General features: G+C 36.3%; 2 protein-coding genes and 1 non-coding gene across 4 annotated transcripts; 1 reads left to right on the forward strand and 2 right to left on the reverse strand.

Annotated features, from left to right (window-relative positions):
• Nucleotides 1-540: 540 nt before the first annotated feature.
• TRNAP-AGG (transfer RNA proline (anticodon AGG)) lies at nt 541-612 on the forward strand. Its single transcript has one exon. It is a non-coding gene; the product is annotated as a tRNA-Pro (tRNA).
• Nucleotides 613-3,088: 2,476 nt separating this feature from the next.
• On the reverse strand, nt 3,089-9,438 carry LOC132275230 (uncharacterized). Its single transcript, XM_059776671.1, has 2 exons — nt 6,985-9,438; nt 3,089-6,872 (listed from the first exon to the last, which is right to left on the reverse strand). The coding sequence occupies exon 2, from the start codon at nt 6,679-6,681 to the stop codon at nt 4,669-4,671; it is 2,013 nt and encodes a 670-aa protein (XP_059632654.1). The 5' UTR covers nt 6,682-6,872; nt 6,985-9,438; the 3' UTR covers nt 3,089-4,668.
• An 871-nt stretch (nt 9,439-10,309) lies between these two features.
• On the reverse strand, nt 10,310-17,592 carry LOC132275231 (uncharacterized). Of its 2 annotated transcripts, XM_059776673.1 has the most exons (4): nt 17,438-17,592; nt 17,228-17,319; nt 13,935-14,047; nt 10,310-13,866 (listed from the first exon to the last, which is right to left on the reverse strand). In XM_059776673.1, exon 4 carries the CDS (start codon nt 13,862-13,864, stop codon nt 10,928-10,930), a length of 2,937 nt encoding a protein of 978 aa, XP_059632656.1. In that variant the 5' UTR covers nt 13,865-13,866; nt 13,935-14,047; nt 17,228-17,319; nt 17,438-17,592; the 3' UTR covers nt 10,310-10,927. The 2 variants fall into 2 exon arrangements, with proteins under 2 accessions (XP_059632656.1, XP_059632655.1); XM_059776672.1 differs by lacking the exon at nt 17,228-17,319 and having other exon boundaries at nt 10,310-14,047; nt 17,438-17,585.
• Between the last annotated feature and the right edge of the window lie 5,448 nt (nt 17,593-23,040).

The following is a 23,040-nucleotide window of genomic DNA, read 5'->3' on the forward strand; positions in this document are numbered from 1 at the left end:
TGTGCTTGTATATATTTATATATGTCAATGTTGTGTGTATATATATGTATATGTCTGCTGTGTGTATATATATGTGTGTGTGTATATATATGTCTGTTGTGCTTGTATATATATATATATATATATATATATATATATATATATGTATGTCAACGTTTTTATTTATTTATTTATAATAAGGCAAATAAGCTAAATAAAATACAAACACTCAAAAAAAAAAAAAAAAAAAAAAAAAAAATGGTTGTTGAAAATTGTAGTTGGGAATGGTAGTTGAAAAATAATAGTTGTTGTATTAAAAAATAGCATTTTGGTTGAAATGCACCATTGGAGCAGAATTGCTAAGATATAACATTTTGATACTGTAAATCCTCTCAAAATATAAATTTAACATGTGAAAATGACATTTTGCATTGGAGATGGTCTTAGTAAGTTTTTTTATTTTTTAGGTTAACAGTCTTGGTAAGTTGTGTTGTCTTTTTTCTTCTTTTTTTCCTCCTCCCACAAAATTATACATATAATTTACATCTAATGGCGCAGAGTGGGCATTTGGTCTAGTGGCATGATTCTCGCTTAGGGTGCGAGAGGTCCCGAGTTCAATTCTCGGAATGCCCCTGTTTGGTGTTTTTTTTTTTTTTATTTCCAATTCTAGATACAAAGTTCATATACCACCATAATTAATTGTCAAATTCTAAAATACAATATTAAGCATCAACGTGATTGCTAATTAACTAACTAACCAACCACAGAGTTTAAGTATGCCGTACCAGTCCTCCTCATTTCCATAAACGCAGAGCAGTGTACATCACAAACCATAATCATCTGGGAGACATTATTCAGATCAGGATAGAGTTGTTGGGCTTTAAGTGCAACCTCCCATTAACCCTGACCACCGCAAACCCAAAGGAAAGAGAAGGGAAATCAATTGAACCTCTAAAGTAAAAAGGTAAAAAGGTTTTAAGGGTTCAAGTTAAATAAATAAATAAAAATTAATTATGCATTGCGGGTTTAAAATTTAAATGTATGTAAAATTCCCAGATGCCATTAAGGATGTGTCATGTCATATGCTCGTAAGGTTAAACAATCCAATGTAGATTTCAGACACCCAAAAAAACAAGAAGAAACCAAAAAAAAAAAAAAAAAAGGTTAAAAAATGAAAAACCACTTTTGGTTTTCAAAAATATACGAATCAAAAGGAACTATTGGGAAATCAAAGTTCAAAAATTCTTCAACCCAGACCCTTGTTGCTTAAAACAGTTTCTGTTGATTTTTTCAAGATAACATGGAACAGACACAGAAAGCAAATGCAAACCCGGATTCACGAACCATCCTTGATGAATTTAAACACCCCATATTGCATGCCAATATTTTTCACAAAACGGAAAGGTTTCACTATTCACACTATCAACCAAATAATTAACTCTCATTAAGAAGAAAAATATTAAACCAACCATATTAACACAATAAACTAACTCAGCAAAATCATTAACCAAATAATCTTTTCAAGTTTGTGCATTTATTACTTCAATTACCAAACCCTACACCTCAGCGGAACAACAAAAACCCAGAACAATGCCGTTCAAGAAATCAACTAAAACGATACCCGCAAGATGTACACACGATATGGTTTTCCAAAATATCAGATTACTTGAACAAAAAAAGGGTGCAAGAATGGAGCAAAAGAGAAATCACGTCTAAGAAATTGAAAAAAAGAAAAAAGAGCAAGCTTGTGTAAACAATAGATGAGATTAAAAAGAGCTTACTCATTTGTCAAACCACAGATTAACTTTCTTGATAACCTGAGAGAGAGAAAAGGAAGCAAAGTCTCATGTCAAAGTCCACCAGTGGGAAGGAAAATTGAAAATCAGAGAGGTCTTGTGTGGTATTTAAACACATTTAATTATACTGATATGGAAGTTAAAAAGGTGTTTGAAAAAAAGGCCAAATTACACTTACTACCGATCTAATTAGGGTTTATTACCGCAACCTTCCACTTCATGCCATGGGTGATGACTTCTTTGCAGCACAAATACTCTTCCAGGCAAAAGATGCATACTCTGGGCAATTGGTAGTAACACTTGTCTATACTATATTTCGAATTGTGTATAGCTTCACTAAGGGGAGGGGGTATCAAAGTTAAAGATCAATAGGGTGGAGGGCACTTTCGGCTTGACCTTTTTATCACTCGGACAATACCGTCACATCTCACTTATGTTATCATTGGTATCATAAAATCGGTGATTTGGATTTGAGATTAGACGAAAGTTGGTTAAAAAAAAGGATGATGGTACCTCACTCTCTATTAAGAAGTGCACATATTACTTATCTCACTTATGGTATATATAGCTTTTTTAAAACACACACCCTCCCCACCAACAACAGTAATTCCTTTCCAAATCTCTGGTTTTATTTTCTACACAAACAGGTTTCTAAAGAAAAAAATGCATTATCAAAAAAGGGAACCAAGCATGTCACCAGAAAAAAATGCATTATCGAAAAAGGGAACCAAGCATTTCACCAGTTTTGTATCCAGAAAATGATACAACTAGCAATATTCATCATGAAACTATTATAAATAAATAAATAATCTTATAAAGTTAAGAGAGCAACAAGGAAGAGGGCGGCTGGTCTGATATCGTAGGTCTCAAGTTCAATTTTCAGAATGCCCCACCGGAATTATTCGTTGAAATGCAGAGGAATTTTCTCAGAACTCAATCCATCTTATACAGGAATATCATCTTCGGTTGCGTTAGCAATTAGCACCAGCCATGAAAGAACTAAAAAGGTGATTTCTCGACGCTAGAGGGGTGAAGGTGGAGATATGTCACATAACCAGATTTAATTTTGAACATTGCAAGTATATACAAAGTTCTTTGGTATCATTTACACAATAATTACTCAAAAGACTTGCGATAACACAAAAATCTACCATCACACCAAGAAATGGCCCATAGAGTTCATAAAGCACAATCCCTGATTGAAACTAAACCTCTTTTGTCACAGCAAACTTCACATGCTACCAAGTCATAAGAACTAGTCTACTAGAGCTAATGAGAGTTCTGAAAAACTGTACTTGGAGTTGATAAATGAGTTGCAAATGAAAGAGGGCTACATACTGTTCAAAGCAGGAAATAAAAAAGACCATCATTTGCCGAATTTCGTACAACAACATTAAGCATAAATGTGATTGCTAATATAACCAAAAACAAAGCCTAAAAAGTCTTTTAAAAGACCAAAAAATTAACCACAAAGTTAAGGAGCTCCAGATAAAATTAGAGTTTAATTCAGACTAATGGCTCATATAGTCACATTCCCAATACCATCATTAACCCAAGCTGCAGATTCCACTAAAAAAGATTTGGAACGGGAGAAAGTATTGCTGCATGAAACCAGCACAAACACCTTCTTTGTCTGACCCAGCTAGAAAGAGACCAAATCCCGACATCCAACCGTAGGAAGCACACTCATATCAGGATTGACTCTGTATCTGTTTATACTTCTGAACCTAAACTATGAGCGGTGTCCCTTCGCCAGCAAGGCATAGCAGAAATCTGGGGTGTATACAACTCACGACAAGGGATAAGAGTGATCGCCCTACCCTCGTCAACTTGAACAGAAAAAAAGAACAGGCAATGCTGCGGGATCAAGCTCCCAAAACCCTCTGAGACTGCCACCTCTCTCCTCCGTCAGACGATAAGCAGGAATTTGATGGGAGATTCTGAGCAGCTCGACTCGAGGGATCTTCATCGTCACAGTTGATCCATCTTTAATTTGAGCCTTGAAAACTGACTTATGACCATTCACCAACTCTAAAAGCAAAACTTCTACCCATGAGTAATTTTCCTCAACGATTTCCACCATGTCATAATCACAGTTCTCCAAATCAGAACATTTAATTACAGCATTCCAGTTCTTATATAATGCCCACACCTCACCTTTCCTAGGAAATATGACATAGATATCCTTCTCATCCGTAATTTCTACTTTTAACTGATGAGAAAAGGAATGGGTAGCAGTATATATCTGGGATGTACCCTTTTTAACCTTAAATCTCCCGCATGTAATCGGCATCTTTTTGTCGCACCAGTGCATCATGCCCTTTGGCAGTGAGCAGGCATTAAGCCACTTTACATGCAATATAAACTCCGGCTGAAAGCCAATTCTTTTAACCTGACAGTAGTACTTTGGCAAACCATCTTCATCATTGTACAACGCCCAAAGCTGACCAATCTGAAACTTCTCTGGGGATTTTTCAGCATCAAAATTGTAAAATTCTGGTTCAGGAATTTCATAAGCTTCAGAATTTGAAGGTGAGGCAGAAGCAGTGTCTTCATTAAAATTGTTAGAAACATTCTGATTGGGATCTAAATAAGTCTTCTTATCTACCTGACTCGCAGAGGCATTTCCATCACATTCCATCGTCGGGTCCATCTTTTCTGCTGGAGATTTAGAACAATAACCATTAGGATTCATGTTTCCAGCACCAACATTCAAATCAGGTACTGAAATTTCTTCGAGGTTGGTTGGAAGAGAAGCGGGATCAAGTTCGAAACATCCCTCAGGAACATCTTTTCCTTCCTCCCCACTCATTTGAAAGGAAGGAACGCTGTGAGAGAATCTGAATAATTCATTTGGGGACAATTGAAATGAGTCCACTCCTTTCTTCACAGTTCAGCAAAAGAGACACGCAAAGCCTTTCACCTTACCCAAGTACGCAACAGAAACACCAACATCCTCAGTATACTCTGACAAGACTTCAACGAACTCAAATTCATATTTCCTCTCACTGTCTGGATCAGAGTACCACTTTCTATCCCATTTCTTGAAGAGGGCCCAAGTTTCTCCCTTTCTTGGATATATCTTGTAAGTGTCCCTCTTGCTACCTTTCTCCCAGTAAATCAAATGCGAGAACATACGATGATCTTCAGTGGTTTCAGATTTTCCATGGTTGAACTTTCCACAAGAAACTGGCAAGCCCTCATCTACATGGTTGATCTCATCCGATTCAGGATCTAGCCAAGTTATCCGTAGCTTGAACCCAGGAGAAAGAACCTTCCTAACCCGAGCATAGAATCTAGGCATGGCATCTAGAGTATCATAAACTGCCCAGGTTTGCCCAACCCTAAAGCACTCTTCTCTTCTATCCTTTTCAAAGTCGCTGAAATCAGGATCAGGATATTTAAAAAGTTCTGGATTTGTCACCTCATTAGGGTTTGAATTTGATGAAGACTCACCATTAGCTTTAGAACTTTTCTTATGGTCATCATCTGTTGCTGTTGCATTTTCATTTATCATCTTAATTTCTTCTTTTCCAATTTGCAATCTCCCTTCGATAGAGGCACTTCCATTGTGTTTCACCTCAATCTCAGCTACTTCCATATCAGTACCACAACCAGCTGATTCGTTCGTTTGGGGGGCATATTTTGGTATTGGGTCTTCAGCCTCCTGTCCAGTATAAATGAAGGATCCACTGTACTTTGCCCTTTTTGAAGAAATTATGAAGTCACCATCGTCAATTAAAGTTTCATTACAAGAAACATTCCGTTTAGACCAAGTGGTTCTCTGAGGGTGCTGCTCTCCTAAACATCCAACATTCTGTCCACAGGGAGAATCACCATCCTCATCAACAAGTATGAATTCTTCGGAGTCAGCTCTGCTTCCAGTGTCATGGCTTTCATTGCATTCTGCTACCTGCTTCATTCTCTTACCATTCATCTGCCCTGAGGAATTAATATCCTCATATCGATCCATACTGATTTTGACATCCACATTCCCACATTTTTCATTGGTTTTAGACCTCCCACCATCAGAAGTGTGTGGGAATGACTCCCTTGTTGGTTTCTGATCACCAACGTTTCTCTGAGACCCCACTTTGGAATTGGGATTCTCAAAAGTACTTTGTAGGCCGACCATAGAAGCACCTTGACTGGGAAAATCTTTCTCCTGAGGGAGTGCATGCTGACTCCTGTTGGTCCATGGTGAGCTACTTTGAGTGTTTATCTCAAAGCCAAGGAATGACCATTTGCAACTTCGGCCACTGAGAAATTTGTTGAGCATTTCTATGTCATACTCATACCTTGTGCCACAGAAAGGACAGAGGGTCCCGAATGTTTGTCTGTTGTTAGACCCACATTGGGTTTTCTGTTGTGGCTGCTGGTGTTGGGTTTTCGACTTGAACTGTGAAGAACTTCTCATTCGATTGTTTTGAACCCAAGGCTGTTCCCCAACATTTGAGTTCCCATTCGACTGCTGCGGGGCCCAACTTGGTGCTGTGGGTCTTAGGGAAGTTCTACATTTACTGTCATGCAACATCCTTTGTTCACTGTCCAAAAGGACTCTTTTAGCTTCCCCAATCAGCCTAAAGGCATCTGCTGCGCCAGCAAACTTCTTGTTATCAGGATGAAGCAGGACAGCAAACTTCCCATATTGCTTCCTGACTAATGTCTCATCTGCTGTTGGCTCGATTTTAAGGATGCCGTACCAGTCCTTCTCATTTCCATAGACCTTGTTCTCTGCAGAGCAGTGTACATCACAAGCCAAAATCATCTGGGAAACATTATCCAGACCAGGATTGAGTTGTTGGGCCTTAAGTGCAAACTTCCGAGCCCCCACAAAATCCTTGTTTTGCATCTTCTTTTCTGCAATCCCTTTAGCCCTGACCGCCTCTTCTTTGTTGCACTCCATCACTAATCCAAAATCCAGATAACCTGAGTCAACTTGCCTCTGTGAAATGGATAAGACAAAGAATGCTATCTCTGTACCCCATGCTCAATACAATATACCAAGAGAAACAAATGAAAAGGCTTTGCTCGTAATCGCCTTCCTGATTTCCCCTCTCATCATTCAAGATTTTCCACTCCACATATCCCGTGGTCCTGCAATTTTGTGCCGACTTAGACTCATTACAGCCCACGGATAGGGAAGAAGGAAAGAAAACAGGGGTGGGGGAGAAGGAAAGGCAATTGAACCCCTAAAGAAGAAACTTACAAGCATACACGAGAGAATTCCTCAACTCTGCAAAAAAATAAAACGAATAGTTGCAAGATTTTGAAATCATCAACCAAACAACTATGTGTGCGTGCGTGTGTGTGCGTGTGTGTGCGCATATATGCAATATGTATAATTATGTGTGCTCATGAATGCAAAAAGGTTTCACAATCGCCAACACAGGAATTTGAACCAGAAATTTTAAAAATAAGAAAATAAATAATGACCAGCATTACCCAGATATTTTTGCAAGGAAATCTAATATAATGTTCACGTTGTAACTTGTAATTTCTACATATATACTTCACATAGATTATCATATACATAAATTGAGTTTTGTACAATTTTTTTTTTATAAAAAAAAAAAAAAAAAAACCAGAAAATTACAAAAACTCTAACAAAACGTTAGAAAGTTACAAAAAATAAAAATAAAAATTCCATATATCTAAGATTCCGAAGTTACAAATTCCATATCACCTTAATTATGCCATAGTGTGTGAGATCAAAAAAATTTCATGACCGCAGTTTTTAGTACCATTTGGTGACACCCACTCCCTAGTTTGATATACCACGCCTCTTACCTATAGTGTCCGAGGCTTCTAAATGAAACCTACTCTCCAAAGCCAAACACATTATGTGATGCCTCAACTTTTTGATTTAATTATCCCAGGCGAGTTAATCATAAAGGACTTTCAGAAATTCAAACATCAGTACATAAAAAATCAAAATGTTTAAAGCCAAACCATTGCAACTGCACCATAATCCACCATTTTTGCAAGAATTGTGACTTTCTCATCATGGCAATTGTAATAACCCAAACTAACCACATGATTAATTGAACCAACAATTTACGGAAGTGTATCTCAAGAAGAGAAAATAAGCTAGCAGAGAAACAACAGAAAGGAGAATTCACTCAAAGCACTCCGAAAGCTCCTTCTCTTACAAAAGGGTAGGATGGCATCCTTCTCTCTTCCATTTCCATCATATAATTTCACCAACTACTTGACAACACCATTCTTTCTAACATATACCCACAATCAATAAGGCAACCCACCAAGGAAACAAATCCTCCAGATTACAACCGCACAATATCAAACTCTCAACCCACTAAATCGCTTAACACCAAAAAAACACAAAGTAAAAAATATAATTTTAAAAAAAAAAAAAAATTTGGTCACAAAAGTTACATGCATCACAGGTTTAAATTCTATATGGATCAACTGTAAAAATCAACCTTTGCCGCATGCCATTAAGGATTTTGGCTTAAAAAGCAAATTTTGGGAAATCAAAGTTCAAAAGTTGTGTAACCCACATCCTTGTTGCTTCAGAATTTAAAACTTCATTCAATTCCGTCGATTTTTTCAAGTTAAAAAAAAGTCCTCTAGCAAGCTTGGATTCACGAACCATCCTTTTTTCTTTTTTTCCTAATGAACCAAGCTTCATAAATTGAATGTAAACATGTTTCCGTATCAAAAACCCAGAACAGTGCGGTTTAAAAAATCAACTAAAACGATACCGGCAAGATAAACAATTTTCACCAAAAAAGACAGTATACACTAAGTTTAACTGAATGAATTTTTTTTCCAAAATATTAGATTACTTGAACAATAAAAAATAAAAAAACTGTTAAAAGGGTTGCTACAAAAGAAGCCAAACAATAATGGAGCGAAAGGGAAATTACGTCTAATAACTTGGAAAAAAAAAGCTAATGTAAACAAAAAGATCTTACTCATTTGTGAAACCACAGGTTAACTTTTTTGACAACCTGAGAGAGAGTAAAGGAAGCAAAGTCTCATGGCAAAGTACACCAGTGGGAAGGAAAATCGAATATCGGAGCGAGAGGGAGAGGGAGAAGTGTCCTTGAAATCTTGAATTTGGGGCAGGTGGTCCTATTTGCTTTTTAAAGACGTTTTTTTATTTTTATTATTATTTTTTAATCACAGTGCTGATACGGAATTTTAGAAGGTAAATTTTCGCAACCACTAATTTTTACTAATCTAACATTATTATTATTATTTTTTTCGCAATTACCTTCCCTTTGATAAGGGATTTATTATACTTACCTTTCCTATCTTTTAAATTATTATAATTATCTCCTTTGTAGGGCTACGACTCGAGAGCTTAGATCCAAACCAACATATGAAATGATCAAATCCTAATCTGACCTCCAACCCTAACTACTTATTTCGAGTCCAACTCATCCTCAAATTTTTAAACTCGGATTTGAGTTAATTTTATATTAAAATACCTGGCACAACAAAAAAAATTAAAACTTGACACAAATTTCTAAAAATTTACAATAAAATCTTAAAAAATTAATTGTCCAAAACTTATCTTGCAATAATGTAATATTCATCAAACAAAGGAAGTTGAAAAAAAAAAAAAAAAATTTGTTATCATAGTTTTAATCATATATATATATATATTATATTTATATTTATATAATAGTTTTAGAATTGGGTTTTAGGTTAGGCTCCGGTTAGTGACCGCTCAACCTAAGTTCAACTCTAGTTAATTTCGAGCTGATATTTTTTAATTCAAATCCAGTATTAATTATAAAAATAATTGTTCAAGCCCGTGAAAAACCGAACTAATCTCGTATTAGATTCGAGTTTGCCGGCTCAAGTTGCACCTTGAGTTTGACTCATTGCAAATACTTTTTCGTACAAGCAATTAACTTTCGGGGTTGTCAAGGACCAACTCAATACCTCCCCTAACACCAATTATTCCTTTTTAAATCTCTAGTTTTATTCTCTGCACAAAAAGCAGGTTTCTAAAGAAAAAATGCATTGTCAAAAAAGGCAACCAAACATGTCACGAGTTTTGTATCAAGAAAATGATATAATTAGGGGGTTCTCCCAATATAGAATCAAGTACTTTTCCTGGCTATAATTCTTTGCGATTCAAGAGCAAAACAATAGACCCAATTTTTGTTGTATTTCCATATAATTAATTCTCTACCCTCTTCCGGAGTTGTGTAGATCCCATTATTCCAACCTCTGTGACAACCACAACCCAGAATATCAAATGCCTATGAATTTCCTCAGAACTGAGCCTCATCTTCGGTTAAATTAGCAATGAGCACCAGCCATGAAAGAACTAAAAAGGTAAGTTATTTTAAAAAATTCTAGTATAGACTTCTTTTTTTTTTTTTAGATGTTACATTTTGTTAGTAGGTGCCTCCAAGTTCTACGGAAGGCTCTTATCCAACTGAATTGCGAGGCATCTGCTTGAACGCACGAACTTTCGTATAAGAACACAAAAATCTACCATCGCACAAAGAAAACACACCAAGAAATGGCCCATAGAGCTCATTAACCACTGATTAAAACTAAGCAAATTTCATATATACTACCAACTGATAAGAACCAGAGCTAATGAGGCTTCTGAATTACTGTACTTGGAGTTTACAAATGAGTTGCAAATGAAAGTCTCTACATACTGTTCACAGCAGGAAAGGAAAAGAAGAGAACGAAGACCATTTCCCGAATTTCGGACAGCAACGTTAAGCATAAATGTGATTGCAGCCTAAAAAGAGTCTTATAGAAGAACAAAAAACTAACCACAAAGTTAAAGGAACTCGAGATAAAATTAGGCTTTAATTCAGACTAATGGCTCATATAGTCGCATTCCCGATACCATCTTTTACTTATAAGCCGGGTTGACCAAGCTGTGCATATTACACTCAAAAAGTATGGACACGGGAGAAAGGAATGTTACATGAAACCAGTACGACACCTTCTGTGTCTTATGCAAGCTAGAAAGAGACCAAATCCCGACATCCAACCCATAGGAAGCACACTCAGATCAGGATTTACTCTCTATCTGTTTATCTTTTTTGAACCCAAACTATGAACAGCGTCCCTCGGCCAGAAAGGCATAGCATAAATATGGGGTGTATACAAGCCCACAAGAAGGGATAAGAGTGATCGTCCTGCCCCCGTTAACTTGAACAGAAAAAAAGAACTGGCAATGCTGCAGGATCAAGCTCCCAAAAGCCTCTAAGACTACCACCTCTCTCGTCCGTCAAACGATAAGCAGGAATTTGATGGGAGATTCTAAGCTGCTCAACTCGAGGGATCTTCGTCGTGACGGTCAATCCTTCCTTAATTTGAGCCTTGAAAACTGACTTATGACCATTCACCAACTCTAAAAGCAAAACTTCTATCCATGAGTCATTTTCCTCAAGGATTTCCACCATGTCATAATCACAGTTGTCCAAATCAGAACATTTAATTCCAGCATTCCAGTTCTTATATAATGCCCAAACCTCACCTTTCCTAGGAAATATGACATAGATATCCTTCTCATCCGTAATTTCTACTTTTAACTGATGAGAAAAGGGATGGGTAGCAGTATATTTCTGGGATGTACCCTTTTTAACCTTAAATCTCCCACACGTAATCGGCATCTTTTTGTCACGCCAATGCATCATACCCTTTGGCAGTGAGCAGGCATTAAGCCACGCTACATGCAATTTAAACTCCGGCTGAAAGTCAATTCTTTTAACCTGACAATAGTACTTTGGCAAACCATCTTCATCACTGTACAACGCCCAAAGCTGACCAATCTGAAACTTCTCCGGGGATTTTTCAGCATCAAAGTTGTAAAATTCTGGTTCAGGAATTTCATAAGCTTCAGAATTTGAAGGTGAGGCAGCAGCAGTGTCTCCATTAAAATTGTTAGAAACATTCTGATTGGGATCTACCTGACACCCAGAGGCATTTCCATCACATTCCATCATCGGTTCCATCTTTTCTGCTGGAGATTTAGAACAATAACCATTAGGATTCATGCTTCCAGCACCAACATTCAAATCAGGTACTGAAATTTCTTCGAGGTTGGTAGGAAGAGAAGCGGGATCAAGTTCAAAACATCCCTTAGGAACATTTTTTCCTTCATCCCCACTCATTTGAAAGGAAGGAACCCTGTGGGAGAATCTGAATAATTCACTTGGGGGTAATTCAAATGAGTCCATTCCTTTCTTCACAGTTCGGCAAAAGAGACACGCAAAGCCTTTCACCTTACCCAAGTACGCAACAGAAACACCAACATCCTCAGCATACTCTGACAAAACTTCAACGAACTCAAATTCATACTTCCTCCTACTGTCTGGATCAGAGTACCAATTTATATCCCATTTCTTGAAGAGGGCCCAAGTTTCTCCCTTTCTTGGATATATCTTGTAAGTGTCCCTCTTGTTACCTTTCTCCCAGTAAATCAAATGTGAGAACATACCATGATCTTCACTGGTTTCAGATTTTCCATGGTTGAACTTGCCACAAGAAACTGGCAAACCTTCATCTACCCATTTGATCTCATCCTCATCATCCGGAGCAGGCTCTAGCCAAGTTATCCGCAGCTTGAACCCAGTAGAAAAAACCTTTCTAATTCGAGCATAGAATCTAGGCATGGCATCTAGAGTATCATAAATAGCCCAGGTTTGCCCAACTGCAAAGCACTCTCCTCTTCTATCCTTATCAAAGTCACTGAAATCAGGATCAGGATATTCATAAATTTCTGGATCTGTCGCTTCATTTGATGAAGACTCACCAGTAGCTTTAGAACTTTTCTTATGGTTGTCATCTTCTGTTGTTGCGTTTTCATTCATCTTCTTAGTTTCTTCTTTTCCATTTTGCAAGTTCCCGCTGTTAGAGGCACTTCCATTGTGTTTCACCTTAGTCTCAGCTGCTTCCATGTCAGTAGCACATCCAGCTGGTTTGTCTGTTTGGGGCTCATCTTGCTGTTTTGGAGCTTCAGCCTCCTGACCAGTATCAGGGAAGGATCCACTGTACTTTGCCCTTTTTGAAGAAATAACAAAGTTATCATCGTCACTTAAAGTTTCATTATAAGAAATATCCCTTTTAGACCGATTAGATCTTCGACGGTGCTGCTCTCCTGAATATCCTTCCTTCTGTCCAGCCAGAGGATCACCATCCTCATCAATAACAGTATCGTCTTCAGAGTCAGAGCTGCTTTCAGTGTTGCAACTTTCACTGGATTCTGATACCCGCTTCATTCTCTTACCATTCATCTTTCGCGAGGAATTAATATCCTCAGACCGATCCCTTGTTGGGTTCGGATCACCAACATTTCTCTGTGGGCCAACCTTAGAAGCACCTTGACTGGGAACATTTTTTGGGAATAAATGCTGACTCATGTTGGTCCCTTGTGAGCTACTGTGAGGGTTTATCTCATACCCAGTGAATGACCTTTTGCAAGTTTGGCAAGAAAGAAGTTTGTTGAGCACTTCAATATAAAACTGGTACCTTATGCCACAGAAAGGACAGAGCGTCCAGAAAGTTCGTCGGTTGTTAGACCCTGATTGGGCTTGCTGTTGTGGCTGCTGGTGCTGCATATTCAAGTGTGTGAAGTGTGAAGAACTTTTCTTTAGATTGTTTTGAACCCAAGGCTGTTTCCCAACATTTGAGTTCCAATTCGCCTGCTGTGGGCCCCGAGTTGGTGGTGTGGGTCTTGCGAAAGCTCTACATTTAGTGTCATGCAACATCCGTTTTTCACGGTCCAAGAGCACTCTTTGAGCTTCCCCAATCAGCTTAAAGGCATCTGCCGCGCCAGCAAACTTGTTCTTATCAGGATGAAGCATGAGAGCAAACTTCCGATATTGCTTCTTTATAACTACCTCATCTGCTGTTGGTTCGATTTTGAGGATACCATACCAATTCTTCTCGTTTCCATAAACCTTGTTCTCAGCAGAGCAGTGTACATCACAAACCATAATCATCTGGGAAATATTATCCAGATCAGAATAGAGTTGTTGGGCCTTAAGTGCAATCTTCCGAGCCCCCACAAAATCCTTGTTTTGCATCTTCTTCTCCGCGATCTCTTTAGCCCTGATCGCCTCTTCTTTGTTGCACTCCATCACTAATCCAGAGAAGCGACTCAAATTTCCTCAGTGCTATGGATAAAGACAAATGAAACTATATCTGTACCTCATAATTGATACATTGTATCAATACATGCAAATGAAAATGGTTATCATGTATTGGCCTTCCTGATCGCCCCACTCATCATGCAAGATTTCAACTCCAAGTAGCACACGGCCCTGCAAAGTTATATCAACTTACACTCTTTATGGAAAACAAATGGAAAAAAGGAAAGAAAACAGCGGTGGGGGAGAAGACAATGCAGTGGAACCTCTAAAAGAAACTTAGAAATGTATGAGACAGAATGCCCAGCTTCTCCACAAACAATTTTGAACGTGTACGTATATCCAAATATGTATGAACAATTTTGAACGTGTACATATCCAAATATGTATGAACGTGTATATAAACAAATTTGTGCATGTACATATATTCAAATATGTAGTACATGTGAGCTCATGGATGTGCAAAATAATCTCATGACATTTACAGAAACACATAATGCGAACCAGAAATTAAATAGATAACACAATTAACAAAGAACTTCAGAAAGTAATAAATAATAACCTGCATTACCTGGGAATTGGTGCTATTAAAAATGAAATAAAATACAGAGAAGAGAGCATAGGGAATGAAGTAAAAACAAAATGATTAATAATAATAAAATATAGATGAATCCATAAAAATAATAAGCATAATGAAACAACCCACATGGCAATCCCATAAGTTATACTATATTGTTTACCAAAAAGTTATAACCCTTTAAAAAGTGAAAAACAACCTGTTAAATTACCCCAACCATTGTTTACTCATAAAATAAAAACCTCAAAGCAGTGGAATACAACCTATTAAATTACCCAACCAAAGTAGACCAACATCAGAAACAAATTTCAAGGAAGCTTGTCATAGAATGCACATAGCGAAACAAGGGAAAGAAGAAGATGAGGGAAGAAATGGAAAAGCCTTCCAAGTCTCCTGATCACACACACATGTATGTGCCTGCGCATACACAAAACACACAAAGCGTCCGTTACAATATTCATTAATAACAATCCATATTAAAAGTGCAACCTCGCTTTTTCCTCAAAAGTCCAATCTATAGGCCTTATAAAACCACAACTGCACATAGGATTGATGATAAACAAATATACTTGGACGACTACACTATATCCAAATCCATTATCACTTCTCATATGGGTGAAGTGCAAAACCCTTGTAGTTTCAAAAATGTGCAAATAACACCCCTCGCATTCAAAAACCACCCTTGTAGTATGAAAAGTGAACAAATAAGGGCTTCTTGTCAGAGGGATAAGTAAAAATACGAAAAATGCACCCCCCCCCCCCCCCCCCCCCCCCCCCCCCCCATATTCTTTATACAAAAATAATAAAATATAGCTAGAAGTTGAAATTACTTAAATAGACATTTCTCTAAACTACGTCGTTTTGGGTCATGAAGCAACAAATAAGAGAAATTATTAGGTAGGCCCAGGACCACCACCTCATACATGGTCCCGGCCAGTTATATAAAACCCCGTCAGCATTGACCACACAAGTCAGTACCTTCTCTTTCCTCTCTCTGCAGACACTCCTTTTCCTTCATCTTCATCCCCTCGCATATATACTAAAATCTGTAAGTATAGAGAGAGATTAGAAGACCTATGATTTCTTCCATTGATGGGGATACTGTTCTTTTCTCTCAATTCTACATCGATATAGACACCCTTGTAGTGACCACTACATGACTAGTTCCCCCAACGAAGAAGAAGAGGACAAGGAGTACAGATCCTATATTGGGACCCAGTGAATTTTCAGATCCTCCGTGCACAACGAATTCAAGTTGGTGCCGCCACCAGTGTTGAAGTATTCAACGATGAACGAATCGAATCAATTCGACGTTGCCGGATCGTCAGTGAGGATGCAACACTGGCAATGGCAAGTTCTCCGACATGAAGATAGTGGCTTTTTTGGGTCTTCGGAGCAAATCGGATAACACCGGATGGTTGGTGAGCCGCAACGCTGGCAATAGCAAGATCTCCAGCATTAAGATTGTGGGTTTTTTGGGTCGTTGGTGAGCTGCGACGGCGAAGGAAGTCATGTCATGGGTTTGTCTGCAGAGAAGTAGTAATTCGTTAGTCACCACCATCGAGCCTGCCTTCGATGGAATCGTCGTTCACTGCCGGCGATGAAGAAGGATTGCTTTGGGCGGCGCACGTAGGTCAGATCAACGTCTACGAGTGGAATCTGACTCACGCCGGTTCAATCCGCAAACACGTCCCTATTTAGGAAAATGTATTGCAAGAAGCGAACATAAGCTAGTAGTACCAAAAAGCTAAGGAGAAACCATTCAAACCTCCCAAATCCCCCTCTAACAAATGGGCCACATCCTTCTCTCCCTCCATTTCCATCCCAACCTACAATACCTGCAACTGCATACCCAGCTCACGATCCTTATTTTTCACACCACCATTCTTCACTAACATAAATCTACAATTGGTACGCCAACACAGCAAAGAAATAAATCCTATAAATTACAACTACACGATAACAAACTCTCAAGCCACAAAATCAGTTCACACGGGAAATACAGAAAAAATAATAATAATAAAAATAAAAAAATAATAAAAAATAAAATAAATAAAATAAAATGACAAAAGCTACATGCATTGCAAGTTTAAATCTACACGGAACAACTAAAAACCAGCTCTCACCCTATCCCATTGGAGATGTGTCACGTCATTTACTCTTTGGGTTAAACAACCAACCTGACCAGACATCAAAAAATAAGACATAAATTTTGATTTTCAAAAAGTAACGAACCAAAAGGACTTTTGGGAAATCAAAGTTGAAAATTTTTGTAAACCCACATCCTTGTAAGTTTCTTTCGACCTAAAGAGTTTCTGTTGATATTTTCGATATAAAATAGAACCCTCTAGCGGTGTGCCCACTGTCCAGGCAGCACGGCACAGACCCAGGAACCAAATGCAAAACTGGATTCAGGAACCATCCTTAATGAATTTAAACTTCCCGCATAAGAAGGGGACAAAAAATAAAAATCACTACTCACACATCAACCAAATAATCAATTTTCAGTAAAAAAGAAAATAATAAATCATCCATATAAAAATCAAACTACCCCAGCACATCTTTGTAACAGGTAACCCAAGACCAATATATAACAAACCATAACGGTACCCAATTAGGGCAGAAACAAGCTCAAGTTCGCGCATTTTTTTTTAATTACTTCAATTACCAAACTCTATAGCTCAATATAAGTGACAAAAACATGTTTGTGCACTGAAAACCCAGAACAATTCCAGTGAAGATATCAACTAAAAAAATACCCGCAGATAAACACTTACACGCCGAAAATAGACGAGATGTTTATAAACAGTTGCTTAATCGAATGGAAAACTTCTCCGAAATAGAAGATTACTCGAACAATCTTTAAACCCTAAAAAATGATTGATTCCAAATAAGCCGAACAATAATAGAGAGAAAGAGCAATTACGCTTAAAAACGTGAAAAATAAGAATACAAAATTAAATAAATAGATCAACAAAAGAGCTTACTTGTTGGTTCAAACTAGCTTTGACTTTTTTGTCAACCAGAGAGACGGAGGACAGGAAGCAAAGTCTCCAACCAGGCAAAAGGCCCGGGGGGAAGGAAAGGAGAAGAGAAAACAGGGCGGAGGAAAGGAGAAGAGTCCTTGAATTTGGGTTAATTACCCAAGGTGGTCCTGTTTTCTATTTGGATGTGAACCCTTTCGTAATTAAATTAAAGTTGAGGGGTTCTTTTTGGTACTCTATTTTCCATTTTTACCCTTGCAAAGAAAAACAACTATAGGGCATTTTTTTATTTTTTTTGCTCTTATCTGAATTCATTTTATTAATAATTTGAATGTGGATTGAATATTTAATATAAGGGTGGCAAAATTTAACATAATTCGTCAACTCAACTTGAACGGAACATGAAATTAACAATTTTAAGTTAATTTTATTTGTATTAGTGTCTAACTTGTTTAATTAATCATGCTATGTTTAACTCATTTAACCAACTGACTAGTTTAATTAATTGTATCACGTCAACTAGATTATGGTAACTATTTTAACCAATTAGTATGAACATTTCAATGATTTCAATATAAATCCAATATAATTTTATTTTTTTATAATTGTATTGTCCTAATTATTTTTATTTTCATAAATTTAGTCATCTATGTGAGATATATATTTTATAATTGGCAAATTTTGATATCAAAACAAGTCCTGATCAAATTATAATTTCAAGTTACCATATCAAGATCAAGGTCGACTGCAGAATTAGAAGGTTGTTTGACGATGAAACATGAAAGAACAACACTTCATCGAAACATGAAAGAACAACACTTCTAGGAAGTTGTTTCTCACTTAGGACACAATACATATATGGTATGTTTTTTCCAATTTACCAAAAACAGAGTTTTCCAAGTTGTATTTGAAATTTGTCAAGTGGGAACCGGTACCAAACCATTCTGCCATTTAAGACCCGGTTCCACATATTGGCTATTGGTACCACTGCTGTTTCAGTTTAAGGTAACTTCACCCTGTCCTGTTTCAAACTTCCCAGTTGGTTTACAATATTACCAAAAGTCCTATGCACGAAATTTTATTTATTTTCTAAAGGATTGGGTCTTTGAAAATTCTATATAAACCCCAATATACATCTAGGTTTAGTACGGCTCTTGCATTACAACTTCATTATTCATAAAAGTTTTGAGAATATTATTTTTACAGAAAATCCAAGTTGATTTCTCTGTCAGTCTTTCTAAAACATACACGTAAACACAGAGTGAGTTTAGAGTGTTGTTTAAATCATGATCATGATCAAAGTCTTGCATCAACAGCGATTAGAGAAAAGCAAATTTACTTCTACATCGAATTCGGATATTGAAAAACAGAAGTAAATCACCCTTTGAAAGGGTCAAATCATTCGAGGAGTGTTGTTTGATCTACCTGCAACCCTTCTACAGAGATCAAGAATAAGCCTAAGGTCAAGCGCTGTTAGACGGGACGTCACAAAGCCAAATGATAGTCAGCGATTGGTGTTTGATAGAACGATAAGGTGTTAGCCAGAGTCAAAGTTCAATGTACTTTGTTTCAAATATAGTGATCGATTTTTCCCACGCAAATAATTGGTCCATTTTACCGATTGGGGTTTCCTCGCAAAAAATCCTGTCATCTCTAACTCCTTACTTTGTTTTATTTTATCTGTGATTAATTATTTAATTACTAAAATAAGTAAAGTTATAAAGACACATATCTGTTTCTAAAACTATAAAATTTTCTAAATATTCCGTTGCATACAACTCACAATCTATTATCTTAATTTTTTAATTAAATATGCATTTAAGTTAAACGAGTTAAACAGGCCGCTGAGGACTTGTTTGGCAACCATTTTTGTTTCGTGTTTTGTGTTGTGGTGGTATGCGGTAGTGAAACAAAATATTGCAACACATTTTGGTAACTTTTGTTGCCATTTGAATACTACCTGGTTTGTAGCCAAAAAAAAAAGAAAAAAAAGAAAGGGAAGAAGAAGAAGAAGAGGAGTGTGTAACTAATATGTTTTCATCATATTTTTGCTCCAAATGTAACTAGCATATTTTCATCTTTTTGCTTCAAAATATCTTACAATAAATTTTACGTTATCAAACGTGTTTCTGATTACTATTAAACACACTCCACAAACAAAGTTGTTGTTTCTATTTTGAAGGAAAACAAAAAGGCAAAATGGAAACAATTGCCAAACGAGTCGTGCCATTAAATGACTTGTTTATCAAACGAATTACACATGTCATGTTGTGTTTCCCATTTGTTGTGAAATCCGTTCAATAAATGGGTCGTGTTCGTGTTGAAGGTCCCTGTCGTGTTTGAGTTGGCCTATTTAATAGAATACTCATTGGTCGGCACAATACGATTATGTGTCTCCAACACGAATGATCATCCCTCATAATTTGATAATCTGTTAAAAATTTAAATCCAATAATTCGCTAAATTAACAAAAACAAATATGAGTTATGGTCAATCCAATCCGTTATGTACATATATTATCTTTGGTTCAATTGGTTTTGATTTAAAAATAAAGATAAATGTTGTTTACATGGTGTTTGTCATGTACAATATTGGAACTTTTAATTATATTAGTTTTTCATTAATTATTTTCTTCCTCCTGTTGTTTAAAAAAAAAAACAAAAATTATTGGGTTTTTTTTTTTCATTAATTAAGAACCAAATATCTAATTTATTCTTCCCCCTTATTTTTTTTGGCCTCCTTCTCTATTTTTCTCCTTTCTTTAAATTAATTTTAACAATAAATAAATAAACCTCTTAATGGATCAGATTGGATATTGGCCAATCTAAAAATCGGATATGAGTTCAATAACAAATAAACTATTGAGTCATTGGATCGGATCAAATATATTTTTTATTGGATTTGAATCAGATCATACCATATTCAATCCGAGCATGATCCATTGGCAAGTATGTCCATTCATTAAAAATGCACCATCTAATTAAATTTGTCTTAATTATAAAGTAATAAAAAAAATAACTTTAATACACTCATTGTGCCAATGACAAATTTAGATATATTTTATTTAAAAAACAATATATAATTAGTGGGTGATAGTGACAAAGTACCAGGCAATCATTTGATAAGTGGGTATACACCCCACTATATTGAATTTGATAATTAAAGATGGCATGTCTATTTATTATTGATTCACATTAACGGTGAGAATGGTATACATCCTCGTTAGTAAGGACCTAAATATTGTTCTTCATTTTTTATACCAAATCAGAAAAAGTAAGCACAATTATATAAAAAAATTCATTGTTTATGGAAATTCAAAAGACCAAAATGTTCCATTATCCCTTTAAGGTATATACATAAGTCGTGTATTTATGAACTAAAAGTGAAATGACTTGAGAGTGAGATGTAAGTTTCAAGTTTGAGAGACTCAACAAATTGTTATTTTTAGGTTGTTCAATTTCTATTTTATTTTTTATTTTTTTACATAATTTTGGGTTGTTCAATTTTTTTATTTTATTTTTATTTTTTTTGTGTTTTTTTAGAAAGCTCAAGAAAATGTGCCTCTAAATATATTTGTTATTTTACCAATATTTATTTATTTAACTATATTATTTTATATATTTGAATTAGAATGTCTTTTCAATTTTACGCAACAAGCGTGGATCTTCCTCTCTATTCATCCTCATAATTTAAGCAAAATGGTGAGTCAAACTTATTCATCCGCTCGTCATAAACACCATTCCAATCATTCTTTTATTTGATATGCATGAGTAAGAATGTTCATTCTATTGGAATGAAAATTCATTCCACAACTAAAATTGCGGAATGACTGTTTCATTCTCAAGTAATATTTTATTTTTTTAATAAAAAAAATTAACTTCCTAAAAAAACTCTCATGTTTTAAATCCAAAACCCACCACCACCACCACCACCACCATTACCACGGCCTTTCATCACTTTCCACCGTAACCACCTCTGCCTTCCAACACTATCACTGCCACCTCTATTGCCTTCCAACACCATCACTGCCATGCCACCGCCAGGATTGTTGTCGCCTTTAACTGCCACCACCGCCACATCCACCGACTTTCAGAACCGCCACCACCATCACCATATTCCACCACCACCACTGCCTTCCATCATTATCACCTATGCCACTACTTCCACCGTCACCACCGCCATTACATCACATTCCACCAATGCCTCTACCACCTTACGCCACCACCACCGTCGCCTCCTTCCACCATAGCCACCACCGCCACCTTCCAACACCACCACCTACAACAATACCGCCTTCCACCTCCATCACAATCATCACTATCGCTACCATTTGTTTTAAAAAAATTATAGAAAAATATTATTTTGTTAATTTAATTCATTTGTTAGTAATGTTTTGGATAATTTAATTTGAAATTAATTTCATTCTAAATTTTAATTTGTTCAACCAAACACTAAAATGATTATTATCATCTCATTACTACATATTTTATATTTGTGACCAAATAATAGAATAAGGTCTTGATGACCTAACGGTTTCATTCTCATTCTCATCCCATTCCAATCCTATGTATAACATTATTTCTTTCCCTCTTAGTAAACAACGAATGCTTACTCTCTACCTTATCCTATCGCTCTCCTTGTCAAACATATCTTTAGAGTTAGAGAATTCTTAAACTAGTTTGATTTGTGTAACTTGTTAGAATCCTAGAGCGAAGAGAACTTCAAAGTTAATTTGATTTGTGCAATGTTGTCAAAATCCTAGAATGAAAAGAGTGTCTAGATTAGTTTGATTGGTAAATCTTTAGCATCAGAGTCCCACAATATTGGAATGCTGAGAAATGCTAATTTAGTTTGATTTGTGAATCTTTAGAGTATATCAATTTAATTGGTACATTCTAGAGTTTTAGAGCAGAAAAAACAATCTGGGTTTTAAGCACTAAGCATGTAAATTAAATATATAAACTTTTAAAAATTTATATGAAAAATAAAAACTATTTTGATAGTAAAATATACATGCAGGACTATTCTAGACTTTAGGCGTAGTCGTACCCTTCAGACACGCAACCAACTTGTTCAACTTCTTGTCCCCCATTTTATTACAAAAGTCCCAAGTATTGTACATAATTTGACCTAGGTTTTGGAATTTCAAACCCAAAACCACTAAGAGAGAGGCAGGCTGTGATTTTACATAAACGGAACAAGACCTACAATATGCAAGCCTTTTGTACTTGAAACTTGTAATTTGTTCTCTTTTGGTCTATGAATATGGTTTATATTAGCTTTGACAGCAACTCAATAAATTCTTCTCTCATCTAATACTATGTCAATTACGAGAAAGTCTCAATTTATAGCTTATCAAGCCAACTTGAGAGTTCATATTGATTGAGGTATCGCGTGTAAATTACATGGATCATCCTTCACATTCCTCTTTATCATACCACAGGCTTGTAGCCTAAAATGAATAATGAGGCTTCAGTCACCAAAGGAACAAGTGGGTGTTTGAAAGGTGTGCATGTCCTTCTTGCCCTTGAAAAAAAATAAAGTAAAATACATATATATATATATACACACATATATATATATGTATATCATTCCTATATATCATA

This window comes from Cornus florida, unplaced genomic scaffold, assembly GCF_030987335.1.
Source record: "Cornus florida cultivar Cherokee Brave unplaced genomic scaffold, ASM3098733v1 CherokeeBrave_3.0.0_Hap2_Chr09, whole genome shotgun sequence".
Lineage (NCBI taxonomy): Eukaryota > Viridiplantae > Streptophyta > Magnoliopsida > Cornales > Cornaceae > Cornus > Cornus florida.

Excerpts from the sequence above, each read along its gene's own strand:
- LOC132275230 (XM_059776671.1), bottom strand. The coding sequence starts at position 6,681 with ATGGAGTGCAACAAAGAAGAGGCGGTCAGGGCTAAAGGGATTGCAGAA.
- LOC132275231 (XM_059776673.1), bottom strand. The coding sequence starts at position 13,864 with ATGGAGTGCAACAAAGAAGAGGCGATCAGGGCTAAAGAGATCGCGGAG.